Raw genomic sequence first — 27,090 nt, 5'->3', positions numbered from 1 at the left:
GGAAGCCACCTGGGGGCGACACCATCTCAGTCATTTGTAAAGCACTTTGATGAGTGATCTTGAGCAATACGATGTCCAGGCATCTTGCCAGTCCATCTCAAAACCAAGATCACCACTCACAGAAGCAGCTTGTCACCTCTTAGCAACAGGGGACAGGGAATGCTGACACGAACTATACTTATTTAAATCCAACACAGTTTTCCAAGAGCTAAAATAGACATGAAGTCAGATCAGGTGTGCTAATGTGTAAGTTAAGCATCCCTACTGTCTAACCTTGCTGGCTTTTAAAACTCAAATAATGTCTTGGCTCAAGATATATACCAAAGGGCTATGTACCCACCAAAGCAGGAAGAATAAAACCAACCAACCCCCCACCCTCACCCCAGGGAAAACCTTTAGGTGTTTCTATGAAGAAAAGTATTCATGGTAAATATTGCCCAACACCTTATTAAATGAATGCTGGGCAGTGGTGGTGCACGCCTTTAATCCCAGCACTTAGGAGGCGGAGGCAGGAGGACCTCTGTGAATTCAAGACCAACCTAGTCTACAAAGCAACACAGAGAAACCCTGTCTTGAAAAACAAAAAGCTAGCAAACAAAAAAAACCAATAAACACTGGTGTGGGCAGTACTAATGATAGTGAATCAGATAGCATAATGGAAATCATTGCCAACAGCCATAGCCAAAAAGTTTAAAGGCAGAGAGACCTTCTGAAAAAATGTAGCTAGGCTTTAAAAATTCATCCGTGTGGGCTGTCTGCAAAGTACTAAGGAAAACTTTGAGCTCTAAATACGGCTGCATTTGCACAGCCTGAGCAAGGTAACTTTGTCTCTTGCTGCTGCAATTGTTGCAGCAAAGTCCTTGTGAACAGATGCCCAAGCCTCCCAGGTGGAAAGCTTCCCAGATAGGCTCTGTGTCCGGAATGGGAGGCCAATCCTTTTTTATTGGACCATTTTTAAATGATTGTTCTAAGATTTGGTCTAAGCTCTCTCTTCTTTTCTCACAATTCATTTATTGGATAAAGGCGATTTCCGTTGAAAAACACCAATTAGCTCATGAGCCAAGCCAGAATGGCAGCCACGGGCAAGCAGCGTCCCCTACTGCACGCAGCTGAGTCCTGCTGCCTTGTGAGGTCAGAGGCGGCCAGTAGGGGACGCAATGGGCTCAGGCGTAGCCACCCCACCCCAAATCACCAAGGTACTCACTGGCCAGCGTGGTCACGGTCCTGATGTTCTCATCTCCTCCAACGCTGTTGATGAGGAGGAGGAAGGAAAATGAAGGTTTAAAATGCCAGTGATGCCTAAACAAAACAAATTTCCCTCCCGAATCACAGGTCTGGGTCCTTTACCCAACATTTCTTCAAGAGAACTAAAAATCCAAATCAGAACACAACTCCTTCCCTCTCCAAGCCCTGTACGCCAGAGCAAACAAAGACCTTTAACTGAGGCTGCTGCTTTTCTTATCATTTTAGCTTTGAGCCCCGCTCTGATGTTGGAGCAGGGAGAACTAAATTGGTCTCTTTCACTGCCTTTCCGGATCCAGAGAGCTTGTACTGTGGCTAGCCCGGTGCCACTTAGTTTCTCCATGACTGTCACTAGCTTCCCCTGGTCTTTCTGTTCCCGTTTAGCTTGGAAAAGCCCTTTTTGAAAGTGCACCTGAGTCATGGTCTCCCAACCCAAGCTTTCAAAGGAGACAGCATTGGTTTCTAGGAATGTTTGTGCACCTTCACTCCCCAGAATTCCTATCCGCACCTCCTGTTATGGGGGTGGTAGTCTTTTGGGGAGGTCAGTAAGGTGAATTTAGAAATTTGTTATAGAAAGAACTAGACTGCACATCCCCCACTCGATGTACTGTTTTCTAGAAGTCTCAGGGGCTTTCTGTGCCTTGCTCACCTCCAGGACAGGCCTCGGTATTGAGTTAGAACATCCAAGACATTCCCAGGCTTGGCCCCAGCCCCATTGCCTGCCTGAAAGAGAAAGCAAATAATGGGTGGGTGTCCCTGCTTTTGCTCAGGATCCACAGCTGTCCATCCCCTTAGCCTGGGCAGGGCACCTAGGAAAGTTCTTGAATCTAGATGGAACCTCCTATGGATCCATCTCTGACCTTTCTGGGATGAGCGTTCAATCCCACTGGGAAAGGTGCCATCTATAGCTAACCCTCCTCCTGGGGAATCCTGTCTAGACAGCAACTGAAGCTTACACAGACTTATAGACTAGCACGTACTTTTCAAAAGCACATGCTTGAAGGTGCTGTGTCCATTTTTGAAAGTTGTGAAACATATAATCAAAGGATGCATATGCTAAACTTCCACATCACACCCCACATATGCACAGGTGAGAAATAGCAGTGAGATGTACTTTAAGGCATCTCCTCTCCTGAAGCACATATTTCTAAACTCTGGGAGAAATCCCCAGGTTATGCTGCAGTTTGGTACCTAATTCCCTTTTCTACCAGCTACCATATCACACTTGCGGCCTCCCCCAGGAAGTCCTGAGTGCTTGTGTGATTCTCTATGGATTTCTGTCCTGAACGTCTTCTAGGAGACCATGGAGGAGGATAAGGGGTGGGGGTGATAGCAAGATCTCACTCAGCAGGAAGTGGCTAACATACACAGATGGTAAGCCTGCCAGTCTCTCCCAGGGAGGGAGTGACACAGAGTAGGACTTTTGAGATAAGGAACTGCTGGGGTCTCATATGGAGAAGGTGGCAATAGAGCTAACATTCTGAACCCAGGGTAAGGACTCTGAGTTCTTGGGCCTGGTTTCTAGACTCAGAAGCTGAGTCTTATTGCATCTTTCCTTATTGGTCAAATTTGAGGAATGCCAGACCTCACAAGACTTTTGTCATGGGGCTACAGAGCAAGCTAACTTCATTGTGACTAGGTCAAAATTGTCCTTGTAGAGTTCAAACGTGGAGATGCTGCTCCAGGGGACAGCATCTGGAGAAACAGCTGGACTCCACCAGTAGTGACCATTAAATAGAAACTTGCTTCTTGGAACCTCTGAGGACTAACCCCTTCAAGCTCTCTATGGGGTTGACTTTTTAGATGTGTGCTTTATTTGGGGTATCACCACAGGCCAGCTCCAGAGGTGGGTTTGTTCATGTCTGGGACCTCTCCTTCCACTGACCCTCATTTCTCACCCCTACCTTCATATCCATCAGCACTTGCTCCTAGCTCATCGTCTCTCTTGCCTGTATGAGAAGTAATCTCTTAGCTTTTCTACATGGGCAACCAGGACTGGCTGGACCTTTGGAGACACTCATGGCAGGAGATGCTGTTCTACTCTAGACATGGGCTGTTTAGCTTCATTTTGTCACTCATGTTCCCCCAAGGTCCCTTCTACTTCTGAAGCACTGGGAGAGGAATGTAGAGGCTGGAATGAAAACCACACTGTGCAAGGCATGTTAGATGGGTTTGGAGGGAGGGTTTGGATATCAGGACCAGAAACAGGCTAGGATTAAAACCTTAACTTTCAGTTCCACGTTTTCATGATCACTAACATCTCCTCTCCCAGCTAGACATGGTAGCCCACAACTGTAACCCCAGCACTTGGGAGGTAGACACAGGAAGATCAGGAGTTCAAGGTCAACCTCAGCTATGTAGTGAATTTGAGGCCAGCCTGAGGTACATAAATCCGGTCTCAAAAGCATAAACAAAATCTCCTACTCCTCCTACAGTTGAAGCCACCTACCGTGAGAGAGTCACCCATTGCCCCGATCACCTTGATGTCAGCTGGTCTCAGCCTGTGAACTAGAAAGCAAATCTGGGGTGAATGGAAAGTGAGGGTTTTGGGGAAGACTTTGGACCTAATTTCCCTGTATCTCAGGGAAGGAGTTGAGAGACTTATCTTTCACAGTGGTGTACCTAGCTCCCACCAGCAGCCAACTCAGGCTTGAGTAATTTTGGCTGCATCACTCTCCAGGGGGAAGGGTGCATTAGATACATCTCTGCTGTCCTTCCATAGAAATACCTCTACCACGTTCACACTTCTCAAAGAGTAGCAGCTGCCGGCTCCACTGAGGATTCTCACTGGGAAAAGCCCCTGGGGTTTCTGAGGACATGATGTAAAGTAACACATGTGGGGTCACGAATGCATGCCTGTGAGACTGTATAGACTAGCGGTCCTCCACTGTATAGACTAGCAGTCCTCCACTGTATAGACTAGCGGTCCTCCAACTGGGTTGAGCACCAGAGTCACCTGGAGAGCTGGTTAAATCACACATGACTGCTCCCCACCAAGAGCTTTAGACTCATTAGGTCTTTAGTGAATCTAAATTTGTATGTTTAACTAATCCCTTGGGCACTATGGCTGCACCCAGTGCTGTCTGGGTATCACATTTTGAGAAGTACTAAGAAACACTTTCATTTTAAGCATTGGTCCATTTCTGCATTTGTAGAAGAGACCATCACTGTTTTCTTCCTGTTCTAGGTACAAATTTGCTCACACACTGGCTGCTTTTCCATCTTGTTTTGAGATTCTACAGTCACTAAGCATCTTTAGAGTCTTCCTCTATCATCATGTCTCGAATTCACCACATACACGTGCATACACACACACATTCCCTATTGCGTGATTACAGCCTACGTGGCCTTTCCCAGCTTTCCACAGCTACTCTATGTGGTTAGCAGAACAATATCAAATCACAAACCCAGCTGCACACATTAACACACGCCTACAGGGCTAAGCATGGAAACTTTAAAATGACCTCTTCCCGAAGAAATCAGGCTATGGAGGGTGGGGGCAGGGGAAGCACACCAGAAAATAAGATCCATCCCCTCAACTCCAAAGTGGTTTATTTTAGCTTGTGTTGATGACAGTCAATTACTATATTCTCAGGGCCATAATAGTGAATTCTCTGAATGTCAACTGGTATGCAAAGGTTAGGACAAGTCTTTGGAGTTGGTAAAATGTGAAGGCAATGGGCAGATTTGCTTTCACAGCTCCAACATTTATTATAGGCTGAGAAAAGTGGATAAAATACTGCTGCCATCATGCTTAAAAACCTGAGTTTTGTCCCTAGGATCCACAGAGTGGAAAGAGAACTCTGTCAGTTGACCTCTGACCTCCACACATACTCCATGGCACAAGCTCACCCCCACACATTTATACATGTGCATGCAAAATAAAATTTGAAATATAAAAGCAGCTCAAACATCTTAAAATTTGGTGGATAGAAATAGAATATATGCACACATATACAGATGTCTGTTCCCTTACTGTGGTGTGTGTGTGTGTGTGTGTGTGTGTGTGTGTGTGTGTGTGTGTGTGTGTGGTTTGTTTCTGGAGTGACTTCTCTAGTTGGCCACACTGTATTTTCAACCAGAGAGACTAGGCCATATAAAGCATAGCTTGGTAGAAGGAGTTGGCTTATCTGGCATTCTGGTAATATGATACAGGCTATACATTTCTTTGGTTTAATATTCTGTAGACCTTGGTTTGAGGTTTATTAATACCACTGCATATGTTAAAGACTCAGAAATTTAGTAAAATGCTTTAACAATTTCTCTTTGGAAAGACAACTATTTTGAGATAAGATTAAATTTATGTGACCTGACCTGATTAGATAAATGTTATCAGGAACGAAGTGTTCACTAGACACTCATCATTAACTCATGGACATTCATACTCAGGAGTAGTGACTAGCAGTTTGGTTGTTTTATTCTTGTGTAGCTCAACAACTTGAACCATCCAGTGCTGTAATCTAAAAAAGTCAATTTGCTTTCTTTGTTAGCTAGGGCTTCCCAATCTATTTGTTCTGCAATTTTAAGGATTTTATGAAAAGATTTCCACAATGATGGTAATTTATTGACATTAGAATAAAACCCCATTTCTGCCTTTGGAGATTTTAATCTACGTGTATATGGATAAATGGGCACCTTGTACATAGGAGTGTAAGAAATTAATTAATTTCACTATTCATTAATTTCACTAAGAAATGATGCAGGGATAAGTGGCCTCAGATGATAGGCAGTAATCTATTTTGTAACATCAATTTTGATCTGTGCATCTGTGGGTTGAGGGGATATACTAGGAAAGAACTACAAAAATTGGCTTGAAAATAATTTGGAAGGCAGAATAGTTATTTTACACCATAGTCTTGGTGACAACATTTGAGTGGTGGTACTGTGGCCTAGTTGACATATCAACTATGAGAATTCAATGGACGAATTTAATCAGTAAGTCAGGGATACTCAGTAAGTATTAGTGGGTCCTCCCACTAATTGCTGGGCCAGTGGAGATATAAGAAATGGACAATTCTAAAGATGTGATCTCATATGATCTCATTTCAATTAGCAATCATTGTCTCCAGAAAGGGGAGAAACCTACCAGAAACATAGTTAACAATCAAAGGAAAATAGTAATGTGGTCTTTTGCTGACCCCCCCCACTTTTTTAATGTGGAAATATTTCAGTTGTAAACATGGTTAGAATACTCATAGATCCGTGGCAGAAAAATGAAGTGTGTTTTCCTTCTCACTTATGTGTGGCTGTTTTCCTGATGGGTACCTTCCAGGGAACTCAGAAGTCTAGTCAAACATTCTTAATCGAGTGTGAATTTCACTGGACAAGCATTCATGGTTCAGTCCTAGGCTATTTGGGTAACTCAGTGGAGGCTTGGATCATCTATCTGTTTACTTAAACAGTGCCTATCACCGAGGTATCTCAGATTGCAAAGTCTGGAGATCTATTCCTGAATCCTCCGATCACTCATAAACACAATGGTCTCTAGGATCAGCGAGGAAGGGAGAAACTGTACTTTATCTGGTTCTAGATGTGGAGATAGGTTCTAATGGATGGTTGCCATGACATAAACACAGTTTAGGGAGATTGCAAAATACTTTATACATCATCTTTTCAGAATGATAAGATTAAATCAGGCTATTAGAACCTTTAAGCTGATATTCTATCTCCATTTAGATATATGCATATCTCTGTACATACATCTCTATCATGTTTTAGAGTAAGCTGATATTCTATCTCCGTTTAGATATATGCATATCTCTGTACATACACCTCTATCATGTTTTAGAGTAAGGCATTTTGCTATGAAAGGGCACACATATAAAGACGATCATTTCTTTGTCTTGTTAAAGTCCACCCAGTAAATAAATTGATAGGAATGCAGTGTCATCAAACATAGGAGCAAGAAGTCTAGGGACTAAACTCATCTTTGATTAAGATCTGTACCACTTCTGTGGGGCTTGGATGTAGTTTGGTCCTCCAAAGACTCAATCCTGGAGGCTTGGTCCTCAATGTGGTGGTATGCAGGAGGTACAGACCGAAGAGATGGGCCTAATGCAAAGTAATTAGGGCACTGGGAGCTGGGGAACTGCCCTTGGACAGGGCTAATGCTGGCCTTGCAAAGTGAATTCATTCTCACGAGAGTGGGTAGTTACAAATGAAGGTGACCCCAACACATGATTCATTTTGTCAATGCTCTTTCCATTTCCACCATGTTGTAACTTTGCCACAGAGGGCATCACCAAAGAGAAAGGCCTTCTAATGTTGGATATTCAAGGTTTAAAACCATGGGCTAAATAAATAGATTTCTTTTAAGGTCCCAGCTTCAGGTATTTTGTTACAGTAAGAGATAGCAGATTAAATTCCATTGCCTACTCTGTTACATTACAAGAGAAGAAGAAATTTTGTATCCAGGCTCTAGTGAGATTTTTCAATTCACTTGACAATCATATGTCTTAATCTTCATGTGCAAAGGCAAGACACTTGGGAAAGGCAAGTTAAGCCATGGTGCCTAATTCGATCTACTCACAACACAAGGAGACATATTACAACAAATGTAAGATTCCTTATAGGTATTGTGATTTCTCCAAATTTGGTTCTCTTTTCAGTAATCCAGGTCAGAAGTTAAATTAGATCAGCTAGGACAGATATCCCTGAAGGGCTCACAGGAGATATTCAACAATTTGCCAACAAATGAACAAGCCAGCAAGCTGAGAAATGAGCATGTCTAATTATCCTCTAATGCCCAGCATGAGAGCCCATAGCACTAATGTTTTAGCTAAGGTTCTGAGTCACCTGAGTCCCACCAACACCTTCATGTGACTTCCCATATGTGCACACATGACTTCCCAAGCTACTTCACCTGCAAAGAAAACTTCTTCTTTAGAAAGACTGTTAATGACTGCCTAGAATATTCCATGAGTTGCATATTCAGAGCCCAACACTCTGGGAGCAGGGACAGGCAGATCTCTGTGAGTCTGAGGTCAGCCTGGTCTACAGAGTGATTTCCAAGATAGCCAGAACTATATAGATAAAACCCTGTCTTGAGAGAAAGGGAGGGAGGAAGGAGAGAGGAGAGAGAAAGAGAAGGGGGTGGGGGAGAAAAGAGCTACAGAGAGAAAAGACACATTTTTAATCTTCTGGGCCTCCCTATTCTGTGCCGCCTTTAAACACATTCTGCACAATTCTTGGGTTAAGTATGGGACTAAGTTTTCTTTCTGTTTAAAAGTAATTTTTTTAAATGAACAAATCCATCCATCAAGGTTTTAAGATAGAAACAATACACTGAAGAACCCTTAGGCTCCTTGCCCAACATGGCCTGACATGGAATCAACGCTCAATAAATGCTTTCTGATAATGATACTATTAGTTTAGTTAAAGAATAATCAAGCATAAATATGACCTTATGTCATCACACAGGGCCATAAACACTGTCTTGGACCTGTTCACCCACCTGGCTCAGAACTTGGGAATCCTTGTCATCTTAAAGTTGCTGTGACTTAGATTTTATACCTCAAGTGAGTTGAAAACTCACTAAACACAATAACCATGTACCTGTTGTGGGGACTGTGTCCGAGGGGTCCTTGTCAGAACAGCTGAATTCTGTGCCTTCTCTCACCTGAAATGATACCCACAGGGAAATAAATAAACACAAGCATCTACTGGAGTAGAGCCTGGGAGGGGGATATATTGAAAACAACCACTTACAATTAAAACAGAATAGAACTGTCATGTCTGTTAAGATCTTGCTTGCTCTTTCAACCTCATAGCTCACTGTCCACAACACATTGCTCTGATTGTCTCTTCTTCCACCGGAGCTCGAGCCTTTAATACTCTTGCTCGGAATGCATAGTCCTCAACAGTGTGACTTCCTTCAGACTGGGGGGGGGGCTCTCCTTTCCATTCAAAGTGGTTTCTCTCTCTCAGGAAGATGTAACTGTGACCCTCTCCTGCATAAATTCTCAGTGAGGCCAGGCCATCCTGTCTATGCTGTTAATATCATGTGCCAAGCATTATAGAAAATATGACTTGTTGAACAAATAAATGACAACCATATACCAACCTCAGCATAAAATCCATTGATTGTAACATTTCTCCAATCTAGTCCGTCCTTGACCAAATCTCGATACTCTCCCATACCTCTGAGCCTTTGCCTAAGCCATCCCCCTACTCCTTTTATTCTCTTCAGTTTTCCTTCTCTTTTATCCACCAGGCTCATCCCCAGTCATTCTTCAAAACCAAGACCATGGGTATCTTTAGGAAAGTTATTTTTAACCTTGAATTTGTTTTTCTTCCTCTGTATTCCCAGAAGACCCAATGCAAATTTTTAATTCCATTTGCTATTACAGTGAATGTAATTGCTGGCTGGTGTATCTGTCTTTCTACCAAACTGTGTCCTTTTAAACCAGCAGTGTATTTTATTTGTGTTTTAAAGTCTCAAGTCTAGAATCCTATCCATCTACTTAATCACCTAAGGACACATGCCAACACTGACCCTGAGTCTTTGCCTCTCTGAGCTTGCATTCTAGAGGTGTAGGAGAGACTTAATAATGTATCCTGAGGGAAATTAGCAAAACCTAGAAAACAATACCAATACTTCAATAGGATTCACTGCATTCCAGACACTGGAATAAGTGCTTCTATTTCTTAACACACTTTATAACACACTTTAAAGCGCTATGCAGTAAGGCTGTTATACTCGCTACTTTCTAAATGAAAAACTAAAGGCACAGGGAGGCTAAGGGCTTTGCTTATTGACACAGAGCCAAGATATGAAAGTCTTTGGATTTGAACATAGAATTAGCAGCTTCCTCTCACTGTGCCTGCTTCCTTCTAGGTGCACCTATGATATTAGAAAATACGGGGCTCAGCCAGGCAGTGGTGGTACACGCCTTTAATCCCAGCGCTTAGGAGGCAGAGGCAGGCGGATCTCTGTGAGTTAGAGGCCAGCCTGGTCTACAGCCAGGACAGCAAGGGCTGTTATACAGAGAAACCAAAACAACAGCAACAACAAAAAACCTTTAACACGGGGCCTATTGGTAACCCGGGAATCTTGCACATTGGGTCTCTTCAAGAGTGGAGATCCACACTACCACATGGAGTGGATGCTCCCATGAGAAGGGAAGGACCAAGTCATCTTTATCTACCTTTGCCCTGGTTCTCTGAGAACAAACACTTCAAACTTTGGGTGTTTGCATTTCCTGAGGAGTGCAAAGTGTCCTATCTAATCTCAGCAGCAAGAGCCCAGGTGACTGAGATAAATCGTAATCAAGCTGCAATGAGAGGTGAGCAGCTTGGGTACGGTAGACTGGAAGGCTATCTAGTCCCCAGACTACCTGGATCCAGACCTCACTCCACTTTTCCCCTTCCCTGACATTTTTACTTTCTTTCTCCTCAGATTCAAGTTTCAAAGGCTAGCCAGAGATTTGTGAAGGGTCTGGAGTACCTTGTCACAGTGCCATGGGACCCCGGCATCTCATGATGCCATGAGAGACATATGGAGATAGGTCTAAGATGGTGTGGATCTAGGCCATCAAAGAAAGCCACACGTACACTTGAGGTCCTTTATAAGCACTCCCACCCTCCACCAAGCCTGCCCTGGCTGAATTCCAGGTACCTATTGCAGTTTCCATTAATTCTGCAGCTTTCAGCATGCCCAGAGGCAAATGGAATTTTCAGGTCACACAGAACCAAGTGGAAGGTTACAAAGATTCCAGTCTGCCCTTCCCTTACCTGAAGCTTTGCAATGGGTTTCAACGTTTTGGCCTGGTAGTTGCTGTTTCTATAGGTAAACAGATAGGGACTCTCCTGCAGAGAAAGGTAACATGGAGCCATGACCCAGAGCTCTCCATCCCACAATAATCAAGCCCATCATCACCAATATGGTTAACTGGAACACTCATGTTGAAAGATTTCAGGTGGCAGCAGGGTGGGGCTCACGAGAGACAACATTCATGGCGGGGCTCTGAGGACAGTTCAGAGTCCAGCACCAGAGAGAGACAGCATGTCAGCTTTGAAGAGCGGTACAGAGCCCAAGTGGCAGAATGAGGATGGGGGAGGTGTCACAGTGTAAGCCAGACAGGAGCCAGGGAAAGGGCTGGGAAGAGGCCGTGTGATCACTAACCCTTTGGCTATACATCCACTTTCCAAGCAGGAGACCCTGGCCCCAGAGGTCTGTTAGCTAGGGACTCAGTAGGTGCCTGCCAGTTTCTGGGAGGGGCGAGGGGACTGCTGTGGGTGTCGTGGCCTGGACTGTGGCCAGACACTAAGATTGCACTTGCACACATACCATCTTCTGCGTGAATCCAACCTTTCTGTGCCCCTTTTCTTCTTGCTGCCTGTTGGCCCCCTAAAGTAGGTCTCCAGGGCTTTGAAATGGCCCATCCGCAAAACAGCCATCTCCGATGCTCTCTATCTCCCTATCTCAGTGGTTTATCACAGGCTAAACACATGTGCCTCAACCAGAAGAGGTCTCATTTTGGGCTTCTTGGAAGCCATAGCAAAGAGGGAAAGAGGTTTGCCTAGCCACAACAAACTTATAATTCATCAAGAAAGCACACCCTTCCCCAGTCAACCTGCATTCCATGAGAAGGGATTCCTCTGGCTGATGTCTGGTTCTTTCCTCATCCATGTATTTGGAAAGATTACCTATGTATCTGTTACATGTTGGGTACATTTAGGACACAGCCTTCAAGACTCCGTAGGAACCCATCAACCCTGCCTCCTGAGGGAGAGGAAGGCTTTCAGTGGCACCTGGGGCCCCAAGAATGCTGTTAGTGAGACATAGCTGGAGGGCCAGGTGAACTGTGGCTCCATCCCTGTGATTTCCACAGTATGAAGGGCCTTCACTCCACTAGTACTGCTCACAGTCCACAGGAATAAGTTTTAGGACAGCTACATGTACAACCTGCACAGGCTCAGAACAACAGACCAAGACTCTTGGGGCTATGTCATAGTAAGACTCCACTTTTCAGTTAAGTCCATGTGGCCACCCTCGTCTCCCCAGGCCAGTGTCTCCTACCTGAGACGGACATTTCATCATCTTCCTCTCAAGTGTATCAATTAGCTCATCTTTGTGGCCCACTGGTTTCATCTAGAAAAGAAGGTGACATCTGAAACAGAAGCCTGATATAGGTAACAGCCCTCCATGGCACTCCTGGGTTGGACTCCTCCACCCAGGAAGTCTCTCAGTTGGCTCTTGGATCAGTAGCCCTTGTGGACATTTCCAGCTCTGTCCTAGACTGAGGCATTAGAACCTCAACTCTCAGAGGAGTGCAGTGCCTACATCTTCTTGGGGATTAGGTAGCACTCTCATTTGAAGATCACTGTGTGGGGTTCTTGATTTAGTTTTTTCATTGGCAGGACTTCCTAACCCATCTTTCCAGGAGTACAAGAGGAGAAACTGAACATGGTTTGGAGCAGGTATCCAAGGCAAACTGACATTGGTGTTCTGAATCTAACCAGATATTTCAGAGGGTCACCCTAGGGTGGTTACCATACTTGTCATTATGTCCTCCTCAGGGTCATTGTGTCCTCCTCAGGAGACTGGTGAAGATTTTTATAGCAAGGACAGAGGCAAGGAAGAAGGCCAAGCTGTAGCAGCATGTGAAAAGTATGTCTCCTTTGCCCTGGCTTCTTCCTTCCTGCAGCCATAATCTACATCAGTGTTTCTCAACCTTCCTGATGCTGCAACCCTTTAATATAGCGCCTCATGTTGTACTGACCCCAGCCATAAAATTACTTTCATTGCTACTTCAAAACTAATTTTGCTACTGTTATGAATCATAATGTAAATATCAGATATGCAGGATATCTGACATGTGACTCCCCCCCCAAAGGCAACCCATAGCCTAAACAAACAATCTACATGCACATAAACTCGGGTCCAATTAAAAAACAAAAACAAAACAAAAATCCCTCTGGATTGAAGTTTACATAGCTGCATGTGAAGCCAAACAGATCCCAGTCTTTAACTGAGTCACAGACAGAGTGATGGGGGTGTAACTTGGCCCCCCATACTCACAAATAACAGGCTGGCTAGAAACTTAAGAATGGCATGAGATCAGATGGTGTTGAGAGCAACAGCAGGTGGAACCAGCACGTTAGAACTTCGGCTAAAGCACAAGAGGAATGAAGGCAACTGAAGAATTAGATGAAGGTTTTTTGGTGGTGGTGGTGTTGTTTTTCTTCAATGCTGAGGATCAAGAACAGGGCTGTCTACATGCTAGGCAAGTGTCTACTACTGAGCCACATCCCCAGCCCAAGTGAGGATGTTTCTGAAACTTCTTTCTATGGACTGGGGATGTGTCCCGACAGAGCATTTGCCTACTATGCTCAATGCCCTGGGTTTGATCCCCAGCACTGAATGAAGACCTAGTGTGGTCATGCATGCCTGTAATCCAAGCATTTTGAAGGTAAAGGTGGGAGGATCAGGAATTCCAGGTCATTCTCACTTATGTAGCAAGTTCAAGGCCAGCTTGGGCTACATGAGATCCTGGAGGAAGAGGGAGATGGAAGTTATAGATGACAGAGAGAGAGAGAGAGAGAGAGAGAGAGAGAGAGAGAGAGAGAGAGAGAGAGAGAGAGAGGAAGGAGGGGGAGAGGAGGGAGTGAGAGGGAGAAGAGATAGGGAGGATTGAACCTGCAATGGCTTGGAGGGATCAAAGGTCTTTTGATCATGTCTTTTTCCTCCTGTTTGGGAGGAAACTTATGCTTTGCTCTCAGCCAGGCCACACCCACAGTGCTAGGCTCTGGTAGCAGCTCTGTCCCTCATCTTCCCTTAGAAGGGCTTTGACAGGGATGTGGTTGCTGACTGACCTGGACACCGCTGTCTAGCTGTCACACATACAAACCATGAAGATTTGGATTCCTCTCAAGATCTAGTAATTCTGTGTTTGTGTCCCAGAACCCGGGAGCCAGAAGGAATGTTCAGGACTATGTTCTGACCCAGTGTGAGGAGAGCAGATGAAGGAGTGTAATTACGACACTTCTGGAGAAGGAGTGGCAGCCTATGGCTCCAGGCCTAGGGTGGGGTGGGGGTTGGGGAAGAAAGGCACTCTCAAATTCCTTTCAGTTTTATTTAGATGGTGGCCACTCCTAGAAATGTGACCCAAGTGGCTCACAAAGGGAGGCCCCTGGGCCTTGGCTGATGGCCAGGGTCAGGTAGGCAATTGCATTGCATTTTTCTCTTTAATCTTTCAGGAAAGTAAAAATCCACAAAGGAACTACATCTGTTCTAACAGAATGAATTCAACAGGACCCTGAAAAAAATACTCCAAGGACCCCAGGGGAGGGTGTTTCTAGGTTTGCCCAATAAACCTGTTTGGAACCTTGTTAAAATGGGCATGTTGGCCACACACCCATAATCTCAACATTTGGGAGGCTGAGAGAGGACAGCCTGGTTACAGTGTGAGATCATGTCTCAAGGCTCAGGCCACAGCAAGCCTTAAATGTCCCTGCATCAGTCACCCTTTTCCGACACCAGTTCTAACTTCTGAGTAGGTAGAAAAGCCCATTACTTCAAACAGCCCCTCTTCCTCTGCCTGTCACACAACGGCACTATTTTTCTTCTGGGGACATCTGTCCCTGGTCTCATCCTTGCTTTTGCTCCATCATGTGGTCCTTAATTGCTACATCTCCTCCACTCTGCTCTGCCACCATGAAGTTAGCTAATAGATGGGGATGGATGAGGGTGATTTTAAGAAAATCATCTTGGGGGGCTGGTGAAATGGCCCCCAAGCCTGATGCGAGTCTGGCAGGCGAGTCTAGCCTCCACTAACTTCTTAAAACTCAGATCTGGAAAGAATTCTGAAGTATGAACACTTCTCACATCTCTCTGCTGCCTGGCGGTACTGTGAGGAGACTTAACATAGGGTGTTAGGATTGCTGGAAGGCTGTGGGATTGAATGTCCCCAAGGGTGTGTCCCTTCTCTACCACTATACAAGGATTCCCCAAATCTGCCAAGGAAGCAGCAGAACGGGCCCAGAGAGAATGAGCTCTGCCCAAACAGCAATCCTCTTCAGCAGTGTATAGGGTGTGCAAGCTGCAGCCAGGACTGGGGGCCAAGGGCCATGCAGCTGGGAGAGTTCTAGTCCAGGTATGGGCAGACAAAGCCACTCACCACCTCTGCCAGTGTGTGGTGCTTAGAGCTCACACCTGCTGTCTGAGGGCACAGGAGACAGCACAGTGGCCCAGGCTGTAGAGCAGATACTCTTTCCCACACAGGTGTGTGGCCAGGAGAACAGCAGATGAGGGTCCCCGAGATTACAGCTGTTCTTCCTGACATCACCCCCTCATCTCGGAAGAAAGGCCTCCCCGAGGTTGTGTCTGAATGTGGCATAGACCATGTAATGTACCCCTGGGATTGGCCTCAATGCTTTGGGGTAAGCTAACCACAAACCAGGGCTCCAGCTTCAGAATGCTCAAAAGGACCACAGAACGGAAAAGTAACATGAAGTCATCGTGCTCTCGGCAGAGGAGAAAGAAAAGAGAATCTGCAAAGGAACAGCCAGCAGCGGGACTGGAGCCAGAGCACTTTCAACCATGTTCTGACACCCTTAACCTCGCCATAACCTGTCCCATTCCAGATCGTCTGTGGGCAGATTCAAGCCTGCCGGAGCTGTGGGTGAGTTCTGGCAAAGAGGTGGGTGGCCTGGTGCCCTGGCAGTGAAGAAACTGGGAAACTGAGACACTGGGGGGACCCTTCTTTCCCTTTCTGGGCTGCAGCATCTTGAGGGACTGAGTGGGAAACTGTGGGCTTGCGGGTGTGTGGACAGGTCTGGAGAGACCAGTGACTGCCCACCTAGAACAATCGTCACTTCCTCCATGAAGTCCTCCTGGTACTGGCTGTGCCCCACACCTTGACCTTAAAGGAGAGACCTTCTGTTTCCCTCTGGGCGCTCCTTCCTTGTGACCCGTGAGCAGATTAAACTGGGTCAGTAGCATGGGACTGTCACTTAGCCGCCTGATAAAGGTGGTTACCACCATCACTGCAGCCAACAGGGAGGACAGTCAACAGCAGGATGGAAGGGGGAAGAAAGGCCGCCACCCTGCTGTGCTCTCTTCAGCAGTTCCAGGGCTTACCTGTGCTTTGGGTCCCATTGTCCCCAAGTTTCAGGTTAGCCAGCCTCCCTCCTGCCATTTGCTGCTGTACTTGGGTCATTATTCCCACACTTTCCTCACAAAGGCCCCCTGGCCAATACACAACTTCAGACTCACTTCAGATCCCATCTTTGGGGCCCCTCCTGACCTCATTGTCTATACTGAGTTTGGGGGAACTGCCAGCACATCCTTGCTGGCCACGTCATGTGTGCCCTGTTGTAGTTACTGGCCCTTTCCCAGCTATATCTTGAGCTCCACAAAGGCAGAGGCCATACTTGACTCCTGCCCCTTTAGCACTAGGTAGGGCAGAGGAAATTCATACACCTGTTGCCTGGGGAAGTGTGATGTGGGAGAGGCCTGAGGTTTGGCTGAGCTGGCACAGTCAACCCTATGTCCTTGAGAGAGGGCAGTAGGAGGACAGGAAACCTAAGGTCTGCTGTCTGCTCTTCATGAAGAAAGGCTAGCAGAGGTTCTCAACCTGTGGGTTGCAACCCCTTTAGTAGACCTCTATCTCAAAAAAAAAAAAAAAAAAATCACATTACAATTTATAATAGTAGCAAAATTATAGTTGTGAAGTAGCAATGAAAATCACTTTATGGTTGGGGTAAACACAATGTGGAGAACTGTATTAAATAAAGGGTCACAGCATTGGAAGGGTTGAGAAACACTGTTAGGGGATTATTCCAACCAAGCGCCTGCCCCACCACCAAATGCATTTGGAAAAGAAGGCCTTGGGTTTCAGTGACAAAGGCAAAACATTCCATATATGGGGTCACTAGTATTCTTCCCTAACCTCCCTGCTCTGATCTCCACAGGTCACCTTGGGCTAACTGAAACTCAGTAGACTCCACAGAGCTTACCAGTTAGAAAGAGTAAAATGTTTCTAATCCAAGGAAGAAGAAAAACCAATCTATATTGCTGGGATTCTAAGACGGGGCACCATGTATGGGGGAAACAATGGCAAAGGAAGCACCCTGCAATGGCACCAAGCTTTGGGGAACCTTACATCCATTAATGATCCCAACGGCCCCGGGAATCTTTGGGATTGTTACCCTATGGAGAACAGCAAAATCTAGGACATAGAGAGTGAGATACCCTGAATGAGTGGGGCCAGGGGTTATGTGTTTTCTGTGTGGGGAGTTGATATCCTGAATTGATGCAGGCATGAGAAGCAGGATCTAATTCGAGCCCAGGTCGTCTCTCTGAAGACCATGATGGCTCTTGGTACCACCACACTTTTAAACCTGTATGGCATCACTTAGGCGAGGATAGTGAGTGGGAACTGCAGGGGAGTCTGTGCCCTGAAATGAAACTTTGAAGCCAGTCAACCACCCAACCTCTAGGGAAAGCAAGGTGGAGCTCCCCACTAGCTCCTGACATTGGTGAGTCAAGATTCTGGCGTTGAGCTTGGCCAGCATCCCTGCTGGTGTCCCACATCAGCCCACAGGCTGGCATGAGCCTCATATCTCCACACTCACCATGTTATTCCAGATCCTGAGGGCAAGTGTGCTGGGATCCTGGGGTGCAGACCTCTCCTCCTGGAAGAGAAGGAGGTAAGAAAGGACTCTTACCACCCCCCACACACATACACGTATGCTCACAGGATATGATGGCCTCTACATACTGGCTGACCCTTGTGGACAGGGTCATGGCCCATCCAGCTCTGTCCCCTAGCGCTTCCTCAATGAGTAGTACATTTATAGGAGTGCAGCCTGGAGTCTGGATTCGGAGGTCAGGGCTGGCAGGAACAGAGTGAGTCTGTTTGCTCTGTTTTGTTGTGGATCCTCCAAAACTGGACTCAGAGCAGAAGCAGTAGCAGGGAGGTGACTCCATGGAGGCATGAGGCATGGACAGGGGTCCTTTCCTCCTTATGAACCTTGCTTTAAACAGCAAGTCAGTCTTGGGTAGGAGCTGGGAGCTGTTCCCAGACACAGCCCTGAAGGCTCAGGGGCTACAGAGACCTGGTTAAGCAGGCTTGTCCCTCCCTCAGTGCTCTCTAATCCAGTGACCTTGGGGAGGAAGATGCAAATGCCTCTCTCCAGGGAGGTAGAGGAGCACACAGAGGGAAAAGCTAGACACAAAGTGGGGAGGCACTCAGGACTTCAAATCTCCAGGCCCTGAGTTCTTCCCATGTGTTAGCTCAAGGGGTCCTGGCATCCACTCCAGATGGATGGGATATTAATAACAGTCCTTTTTTGGGGGAGGGCTACAGATGTGAAACCAAGGCACAAAGAAGTCAAACCCTTCGCCTGAGGCCACATAGGTGGTCCATTCCAGAAGCAGGGCTTTAGCTCAGGCTATCAGCCCTGAGTCTCTGTCTTTCAGGATCTGCCTCACAGGGCTATGCAACCTGAGAGGGAACTGCATGGCAGAGGGTGAGAGACTACTGTGGTATCGCCTCTGAGACTGTCTATCTGGTATTCAGTTAAGGCTGGGGATTCTGTGGAGGGGGGAGGGAGGAGGCAGAGACCCAGGTGTGTGGCCCAGGCTTCCTCACTATCCAATATCTAAACTCTGGATGCCTCACATGGCTCACTCACCGAAGGTGGTTCTACCTCATAGAAGAAAGGCTGGAAAACCACTGTGAAGGACTCATGCTTGTTGAACTTGCTGGAGGCCAGGAGACCTTCCCAGGTTTCCTGAGAAGGGAGAAGAGAGTGCACATTCTAGAACCCAAGCCAGGCAGAGTGTTTAGCACACCAGGGTTCACTCAGCCACCTCTACACAGGATAGACAAAGGTGTGCTGCTTGGATGCTCTCCCTGCTGTATACTTCAGGGCTCTTGAGGATTGGAAATGAATTTCCCTTGTCTCGGAATCCATAGAGCTGGAGACTCTTCTCTGAAAAATCAATAAGTCCAAGACAGCCCCGCATGCCATGGAGAAGCCATGTTCTCCTGGAGGGCTAGGTCTGCAAGGGCATGTGCCATTATTCTCCCTCCCTCCAGAAAACTCTGTCATATCCAGCATAGACAGTGCCACACAAGTGTACTTATGACTTTGATTGCAAATAATATTAACACATGCCAGTGGACACCATATTTTGAGCTGTTTACCAGTAAGAATAGTGGCTTTCACTGAGCCCACGACACCTTTGGTCAACTAAAATGCATGGCTTCAGGAACCGTGATTTTATCATCTGTATGGTGGGAGTTCTATGAAGGAAAGGGCAGGAAGTGGGAGGGGCAGGTGCATGGCCCAGACTCCTTCACCATCTACTATTCATACTCTTGATGGCCCACATGGCTCACTCACCAAGCATGGGCCTATCACATAGAAGTCTAGAGAACCACATATGTAGTGAAGCTCTTCACTAGCTGTTGTCAGCATGACCTGCAGCTCCCACAGATGCTGTGTCTGCCTTTATTCTAATATTATGGATTCATAATAGGGAGAACTATGAGGGTACCTCTCTTTGGCTCCCAGCAGTCCTGAATTCAGCCAAGTCTTACTAGAGCTAGTTAGCTCATTGTCTCTACCATCCCTGTTCTCCACACTCCCGAGCCCCCTGTGAGCCAGTAGCTCAGGTTCCAAGTGGGGCTTACCTGATAGGACCACTGCATGACAGCCTTGGACAACTTCGTGGTATCCTCTGAGCAATGGCAAAGCTCTGGTATAGGGCTGCAGATCAAAAGGAGGCAGCATGATTGACTATGCTGTTGGGGTGGGGATACCCAGAGGGCCTCCAATGGAGAGTGACTGGGGGTGCAGAGAGTTACTTAGGAAGAGGGAGGGGAAGCTGCAGCCTTGGAGGGTGCAGAGGAGAGACAAATTGTGGTTATGAAGGTTGGGGGGGTGTATCTTAGTTAGGGTGACTAGTACTGTGATGAGAGCATCTTGGGGAGAAAGGGTTTATGGGACTGATATGTTTTGAATCACAGTCCTGTGGGGGAAGTTAGGGCAGGAATTCAATTGGGGATGGAGCCTGGAGTCAGAATCTGATGCAGAGGCCATGGAGGAGTCTTGAACTTCATGGTTTTCTCAGCCTGCTTTCTTATAGCACCCAGGACCACTAGCCCACCACAATGGACTGGGCTCTCCCCCATCAATCACTAATTAAGAAAATACTCTGCAGGCTTGGCTGTAACCCTATATTTTGGAGGCATTTTCAACTCAGGTTCACTCCTCTCAGATGGCTTTAGCTTCTGTCAAGATGGCATTAAACTATCACAAGTGACCCCTTGTCAACTTGACCACACCATCATATCACTGTTAACCTTTACTTTCTTGCTCATCTCTTACATCTCATTAATAAAAATAACATTACAAAACATGCAATGAAGTTTAGTCTCAGCCTTTACAAAATCAAACACTTCAAAACCCAGTCTCTTTAAAAAGAAATGCAAAGTCTCTTTTAAAATACAAAGTCTCATAAAACTCCAAGACCTCTTTAAAAATTCCAAGTTTCTCAGCTGTGGGCTCCTGTGAAAGAAGTTAAACACTTTCTCACTCCAAGTGGGATGAACCAGGGCACAGTAACCTGAATAAAGTAAAGCCACGCTCCAACTGTGCAAATAACTCAGGGTCTGGGGTCCACTCACATTCTCTGGGGTCTTCCAAAGGGCCTGAGTCCTTTACCCAGCTCTGCACTCCTAAGCTCTGACCACACCAAAGTCTGCTGTCCTTGGTGACTCTTGTTGTCTAGGCTCTCTTGTTGCAACTGGGCTGCACGTTCACCACTAGCCTCTCCCTCTTCTAGGCTTTTCTTCAGGTGCTTTATCCCTCCTACACAGGGCCAAACCTCAGCTGCTCTCTGTGACCCCTTCATGCCTTCAGAACCAGTACCACCTGGGTAATTCCTCCTCTACCAAGTTTGGCTGCCAGCATGAGATATACAACCTTGGCCACCTCTGGAACACAAGTTTCTGTGTCCTCTCAAGTAGCACTTCCCAGAAGACTTCCCTCAGTGAGGCTGGTTTCTTTTTTAATCGCCACTAATTTCTTAGCTCCAGCCTACCAGCATCAATTGCCCAAGCAAAGCCAAGATTTCACTTTTGTTTGACTTCACTTCTGGTATCTTGTTAACTACAGCTGATTCCCTAGTTCCAGCTGACCAGAATCACAAATTCTTAATTCAAAATATGTAATGTCTTTTAGTATTTCTCAAGTTTCCTTTGGCTTTCAGGTTCATTCTCCAAGTTCTCACAACACTGTGCCAACCTTTGAGCACTCAGTGGCTCTTCTAGTCCAGAGTTCCAAAGTGTTCCCACAATTCCCCACCCCAAACAGCACGATCAGGTCTATCACAGGACTACCCCCACAAACCTGGTACCAAATTCTCTCAGGCCTGCTGTTGCTGTGGAAGCACCATGACTAAATGCAACTTGAAGAGAAAAGGATTTATTTGGCTTACAAATCCTGAATCAGTCCACTGAGGGAAGTCAGGGCAGGAATTCAAACATGGTAGGGAACCTGGAGGCAGGAGCCGATGCAGAGGCCACAGAGGAGTGCTGCTTACTGGCTTGCTTCTCATGACTTGTTCAGTCTGCTTTCTTACAGAACCCAGGACCAGCAGCCCAGGGATGGCCCCACCCACAAAGGGCCGGGCCCTCCCTCCCCCATCAATCACTAATTAAGTAAATATTCTATAGACTTTCCTACAGCCCCATCTTATGGAGGCATTTTCTCAGTTAGGGTTCTTCTCTCTCAGATGACTCTAACTTGTGTCAAATTGACACAAATTACCAGCTCAGGGTGGGAGGCACCCATGGAGCCCTTCTTCACAGGTCAGGACATGCTATAATGTACTTCCTCTCCCTTCCTCTTCCTCTCCCCACCTCAGAAACCCACATCCCATCATTATTTCTCTCCCATCCTCCTTTTACATTCCTTTCCCTTCCTTTCTCAGCTGTCCTTGTTCTGACTTCTTCTTTTACAGAATCAAATATCAGATTCTGAATATAAAGCAAAAATCCACTGAGAAAGTTCACAGGTTTTTGGTTTTTTTTCATAGTCACTAATACTTCTTGTCACAGAGATATTTTGCTAAACTCACATGGGTTTGTGGTTGTTTTGTTTAAGACTGTGTCTCTTGGAGTGGCTCAGGCTAGCTTCCAAATTGTTGCATATAGCTTTGCCTTTCTGACCCCCTTCTCTATCTATCACTAAGTGCTGGGACTACAGATGTGTATCACCACACCTAGCTTTGTGCAGTACTGGAGACTGAACCCCATTTCTGCATGCTAGGCAAGCACTCTACCAACTGTGGTTTAAACTCTTAAATCATCTGCAAGGGCGGGGGTGGGGCTCTACCATTGCATCAGCCAAATTAAATATTGCAACATCCCACCGACTCTGCCACTCACTAGTATGTGCGTGCGCTAAACAGCTGCTGGACTCCCCAGCCTCCTTGCATGGGTCTCCCCAGGACATCAACATAATGTGGAAAGCCTGTGCAGAACCAGCATGTGACAACCACAACCACACAACAGATGATGCCTATTCTCTCTCTCTCTCTCTCTCTCTCTCTCTCTCTCTCTCTCTCTCTCTCTCTCTCTCTCTCTCTCTCTTTACCTGAACCCAGTCTCTTGATGGTGATGAGACATGGCCAAAACCTCAGAGAGATCCACCAAATTCACAAATGCTCTGGGGACCTAGGGGATATGAAGAGACATACGTGACACAGGTATTTGCTGAACTGCCATGCCTGCCATGACTGCCTCTGGACTTTCTGCAACTCCATGGGCCTCGTTTGGGGGCCAACCTTTAGAGGGTTTGGATGAGGTTTGTCCAAAGCTATCACCTCTCCAGCTGTGCATCTTAGAAATGCAGCTGCCCCTCTCTCTGGTGGTCAGTGCAGCCCCAACACAGGAGTATCACAGAGCATAGGGGAAGGTGAGCCACAGCCCTGTTCCTGGGTGCTCAGAACATGCACCTTCTAGAGAGGTCAGCCTCAGTCAGAAAGTGAGGGCACTGAGTACTCTAGGAACTGCCAAGCCCCTCTCAGGAGCACCCTCCCCCCCCCTTTTTTTTTTTTTACAATGGTGAGAAGATGGGTTTCTTCAAGTTTTCTGTACCCCAGGATCATGTTCTCATACATGGACATCAGTTTTCCCTACTCCAGAAAATGCCATTGGAAGTCAACCAAGTCCTGCCTCAGCTGCCCTTGAAAAGGGCTTCAGGGGGGCACCCAAAGTGATGCTTGCCTTATGTTCCATGTCCCAAAGCCCCAGCGGAAGGGGAACCACCGCCTCACCTCCTGGTGCAGGTAATCCAGTATCTCACACAGCTTTTCCATGTTCCTCATCAAATGTCTTTTCTGTGAGAGAAAATCTGAGCTGAGCAAAGGTGGCAACAGGGAGGACATGAGGCTCAGGGACCAGACTTAGATGACCCCAAAGGGACACTGGCACATGACCAGTGCTTAATGGAGGACTGCACTTCCCCACAAGTGTAGAATCCCTGAGCTGCTCTGTTTGCTTTGGGCTTTGGCATCAGTATCTATTTCTCTAACCAATCCTCCACCAAAGAACCATCAACCTCTCACTAGGGAGGCGGTCCCAATCAGAGACCAAGCCCAAGGTTGGAACATGATGAGAAACACTTCAGTAGCTCTGATGCTCCCAGCAAAGGGTGGGACACATTCCCAAGGGCTGAGGGAGTTGCTTTTATCTGAAGAAAATCAAATCTGAAGAGGGAACATGATCAACCTGGATTTAAGGAGCTAGACAGACCTCAAAAACCTCCAAAAGGAGATCTGGCAAGATTGTTCAGTGAGTAAAGGCATCTGCCACTAAGCCTAGCGACCTATTAAATTGTTCTTAGACTTCCACACATCACAGTAACTAACACACACACACACACACACACACACACACACCAGCATTGAAAGAAAGGTAGGAAGAAAGGAAGAATGAGAAAGGAAGGAGGGAAGGAAGGAAAGAATGGGCCAGTGAGATGATTAACTTGGATAAAGGCATTTGCTGTCAACCCTGAAGACACAAGTTCAATTCCCTGGACCCTCATGATATTTGAAAGAGAATACTGACAGGTCCTCTGATCTCCACATGCATATGTCATCTTGTATACACACACACACACACACACACACACACACACACACACACACACACACACACAATACAATAGAAAATTTTAAACTCCAAACTTCCACAGGGCACAGGCCACGTATCCCTTCCCCGGGAATGTTTGGTACCAGAAGTGTTTCTGACTTTGTAGTCTTTCAGATGCAGGGATATTTGCATAAACTGTATCAACTGACCAATTATTGCCTAAAAACCCCAAATCTGAAATGCTCAAAAGTTTTTGGATTCCTGACCAGAAATCCAAGCTTGGATTTTAGCCAGATCCCTCCTTCTCATGCCCCACCCCGATTCTCCCCTCTGCCACATTTGCCTTGAGTAAGAAAGAGAAAGGGTCCCAGAGAGAGAGAGAGAGAGAGAGAGAGAGAGAGAGAGAGAGAGAGAGAGTTGAGAAGGCCCCATTACTGGAATGTATAAATCCCTCTGCGCCCCATTCCCAACCCATCAGTGTAGCCCCTCCTCTCTTTGCAGGTGAGAAAATAAGCAAGTGAGAGCACCTCTAAATTTGACCTCTGGTTATCATTTCAATGTGAGAAATAAATTAAAGCACAAGAGGAACTCCTCAGCTGGCTGCAGACTGGCTGTCCCCTGAAGCAATGTGGCTGAGACAGCAAGACAAGGAAGGGCAAGAATCTATGCTATTACCTAGGGGAACAGGGGCAGGAATTCTAGGGACAGCTGCCAATCATCAGACGGCAGTTGCAGGGGGGCCACTTGCCACCCACAGCCTAGGAATAAGCCCATGCCTGTCTCTGCCCTGCTTTGATGAGAGGCCAGCCCTGCCCTTCTGTTGCAATGACCAGTGATAAGCATTCCGTCTAGATTTTTGCTGGCATCACTTTCCTCCCTGAAGAGCCCCGGGAAGTGGGTCCAGAGATGCCTCTGCTGCTCATCTGTACCACATTCAGGACATTTACCCTCCCTAGGGAATGTGGAGGAGCATGGTGCCTCCCCAAAGTGTGAATCTTGCTTTAGAAATTCCTGGTTTTGTCTCTAGCTATTTGGGGCATCTAGGCTCATTCAGTCTTCCCAGGCATGGAATAGTTGTCACTTGACTCACCAACTGTCCCTGCTTCCAAGTGGAAGACATTATATGCCTATAACATCTATTCTAGATATTTGTCTTCAGAATATTTGGACCATGACTCAATGTGTATATGCTTCCCATGGCAGCTCAGTGCAGGTATCCAGAACAAAGAAAGCAAAGATTTCATGAGTCCATAGCCCCCTTACTTCATGCAATTAACTAGAATAGTTTATAGTTCATTCTATTCCATTTCCTTCTTCCTTCATTTTACAGTTTCGTTACAACCTTTCTGACTAATTTATGAGGACTCACTAATGTACCAGCACCCATGACCTCAAAACCTAGAAAAACACTCTTACATGTTTAAAATACTAAAAAAACTCGAAGAAGTTTTTTTTCAGTAAGCCAATACTGAAACAAGAGGTGACAAATTCACACTGTGGAGCAGATCAGTCAGCAAGATTAGGTTTAGTCTGTAGGTGTCAACATGACAAGGTCTTGAAAATATTCAGTTGATGAAAGACACACAGTGCACACCTATGTGGAAATGTCACACTGAACCCATTAATATGCATACTGGATACATTTTAATAAAAAAGAATATTATAAGTAAAAAAAGACTTGTGTATTACTTGTCAAACTAAATAATAATAATAATAATAATAATAATGATAATAATAATAACAAAACAAGTCACATAAATGGGACCCATGTACTTAGAATGCATTATGTATTCAACAATGCTTGAAGGGATAAATACATTAAAGGCAAGAAATCGTGTACATTTGCTCGGCTGCAAGTTAGAGTGCAGAGATCCCTGAATGCACATTCATGCATAAAAAATAAATCAAACACCAGCCTGAGCAAACTCATTGCAGATATGGCAGTATGTGTCTGAGTCTGCATGTAAGAGGATGAGTGGCTGAAGAGTAATGAGTGGCTATGTAGAAGAATGCATTGATGTCTAAATGATGCTTGAATATTTCAATGCAGGGATACATAATTCATGAGTTAATGTTAATATGCACAACGACCCTGGAGAGAACAATCAGAGCACGTAAATTTCACTTAGCACAAGTGGACAGAAACTTTCATCATTTGTACACAATACACTCAGAAGAACCTCAGGAATGATGAGAGCTAGCTAGGGGAGAGGGGATCTTTACCACGATTCTCCTAGGATTCTACAGGACTAAGGAAAGTGGCCCAGAGATTGGTGGAAGTATACAGCATTTAGAAGAAGGCAAGACATGGAAGGGGAAGGGCATATCAAGACACTTAGATATGTCCAAGCCATGGCCCAATGGAGGTTCTAGGAGCTAGGCTAAGGGGTCAGTAGGCAAGCCATGGTAATTGACAGAAGTGGCTTGGTGGCAGCTGGACTTTAGACTCCCGAAGAAGAGTTTGTATGTCATTTATAATGCCATAGCCTAGGTTCCCCAGCCACCCCTTACACTTTTAGCTGATTGGAGTTGGCCATCCATAAATACTGAAGTCACAATCTGTAACATAATCACCTACACATATATTAAACAAAACAATGCACTTTATTCCCAGGAAAGCCAATGATAAAATCCACAGGTTGTTTGCTTTTGGTAAACACTACCTTTCTCACCCAAGCTGGAACTCATAGGTTTAGGGTGAGGCAAGTGTATGCATTCTACACTATTCTGTAAACTC

General features: G+C 46.0%; 1 protein-coding gene across 1 annotated transcript in view; it reads right to left on the bottom strand.

Moving 5' to 3' along the window:
* The window catches only part of Plb1 (phospholipase B1), a 96,062-nt gene that overhangs the window by 53,858 nt on the left and 15,114 nt on the right, over positions 1-27,090 (bottom strand). The window contains exons 9-19 of the mRNA XM_051181827.1: positions 23,537-23,599; positions 22,855-22,934; positions 19,887-19,962; positions 18,883-18,981; positions 17,821-17,880; positions 12,263-12,334; positions 10,975-11,049; positions 8,797-8,860; positions 3,692-3,750; positions 1,892-1,965; positions 1,205-1,248 (exon numbers count right to left, since the gene is read on the bottom strand). Of these exons, the coding sequence (XP_051037784.1) occupies positions 1,205-1,248; positions 1,892-1,965; positions 3,692-3,750; positions 8,797-8,860; positions 10,975-11,049; positions 12,263-12,334; positions 17,821-17,880; positions 18,883-18,981; positions 19,887-19,962; positions 22,855-22,934; positions 23,537-23,599 (766 nt within the window). The remainder of the gene's footprint in view (positions 1-1,204; positions 1,249-1,891; positions 1,966-3,691; positions 3,751-8,796; positions 8,861-10,974; positions 11,050-12,262; positions 12,335-17,820; positions 17,881-18,882; positions 18,982-19,886; positions 19,963-22,854; positions 22,935-23,536; positions 23,600-27,090) is intronic.

The sequence above is a fragment of the Phodopus roborovskii genome, unplaced genomic scaffold (assembly GCF_943737965.1).
Source record: "Phodopus roborovskii unplaced genomic scaffold, PHOROB, whole genome shotgun sequence".
Lineage (NCBI taxonomy): Eukaryota > Metazoa > Chordata > Mammalia > Rodentia > Cricetidae > Phodopus > Phodopus roborovskii.
Note: the sequence above shows the minus strand (reverse complement) of the source record. Positions and strands in the feature narration are given on the sequence as shown.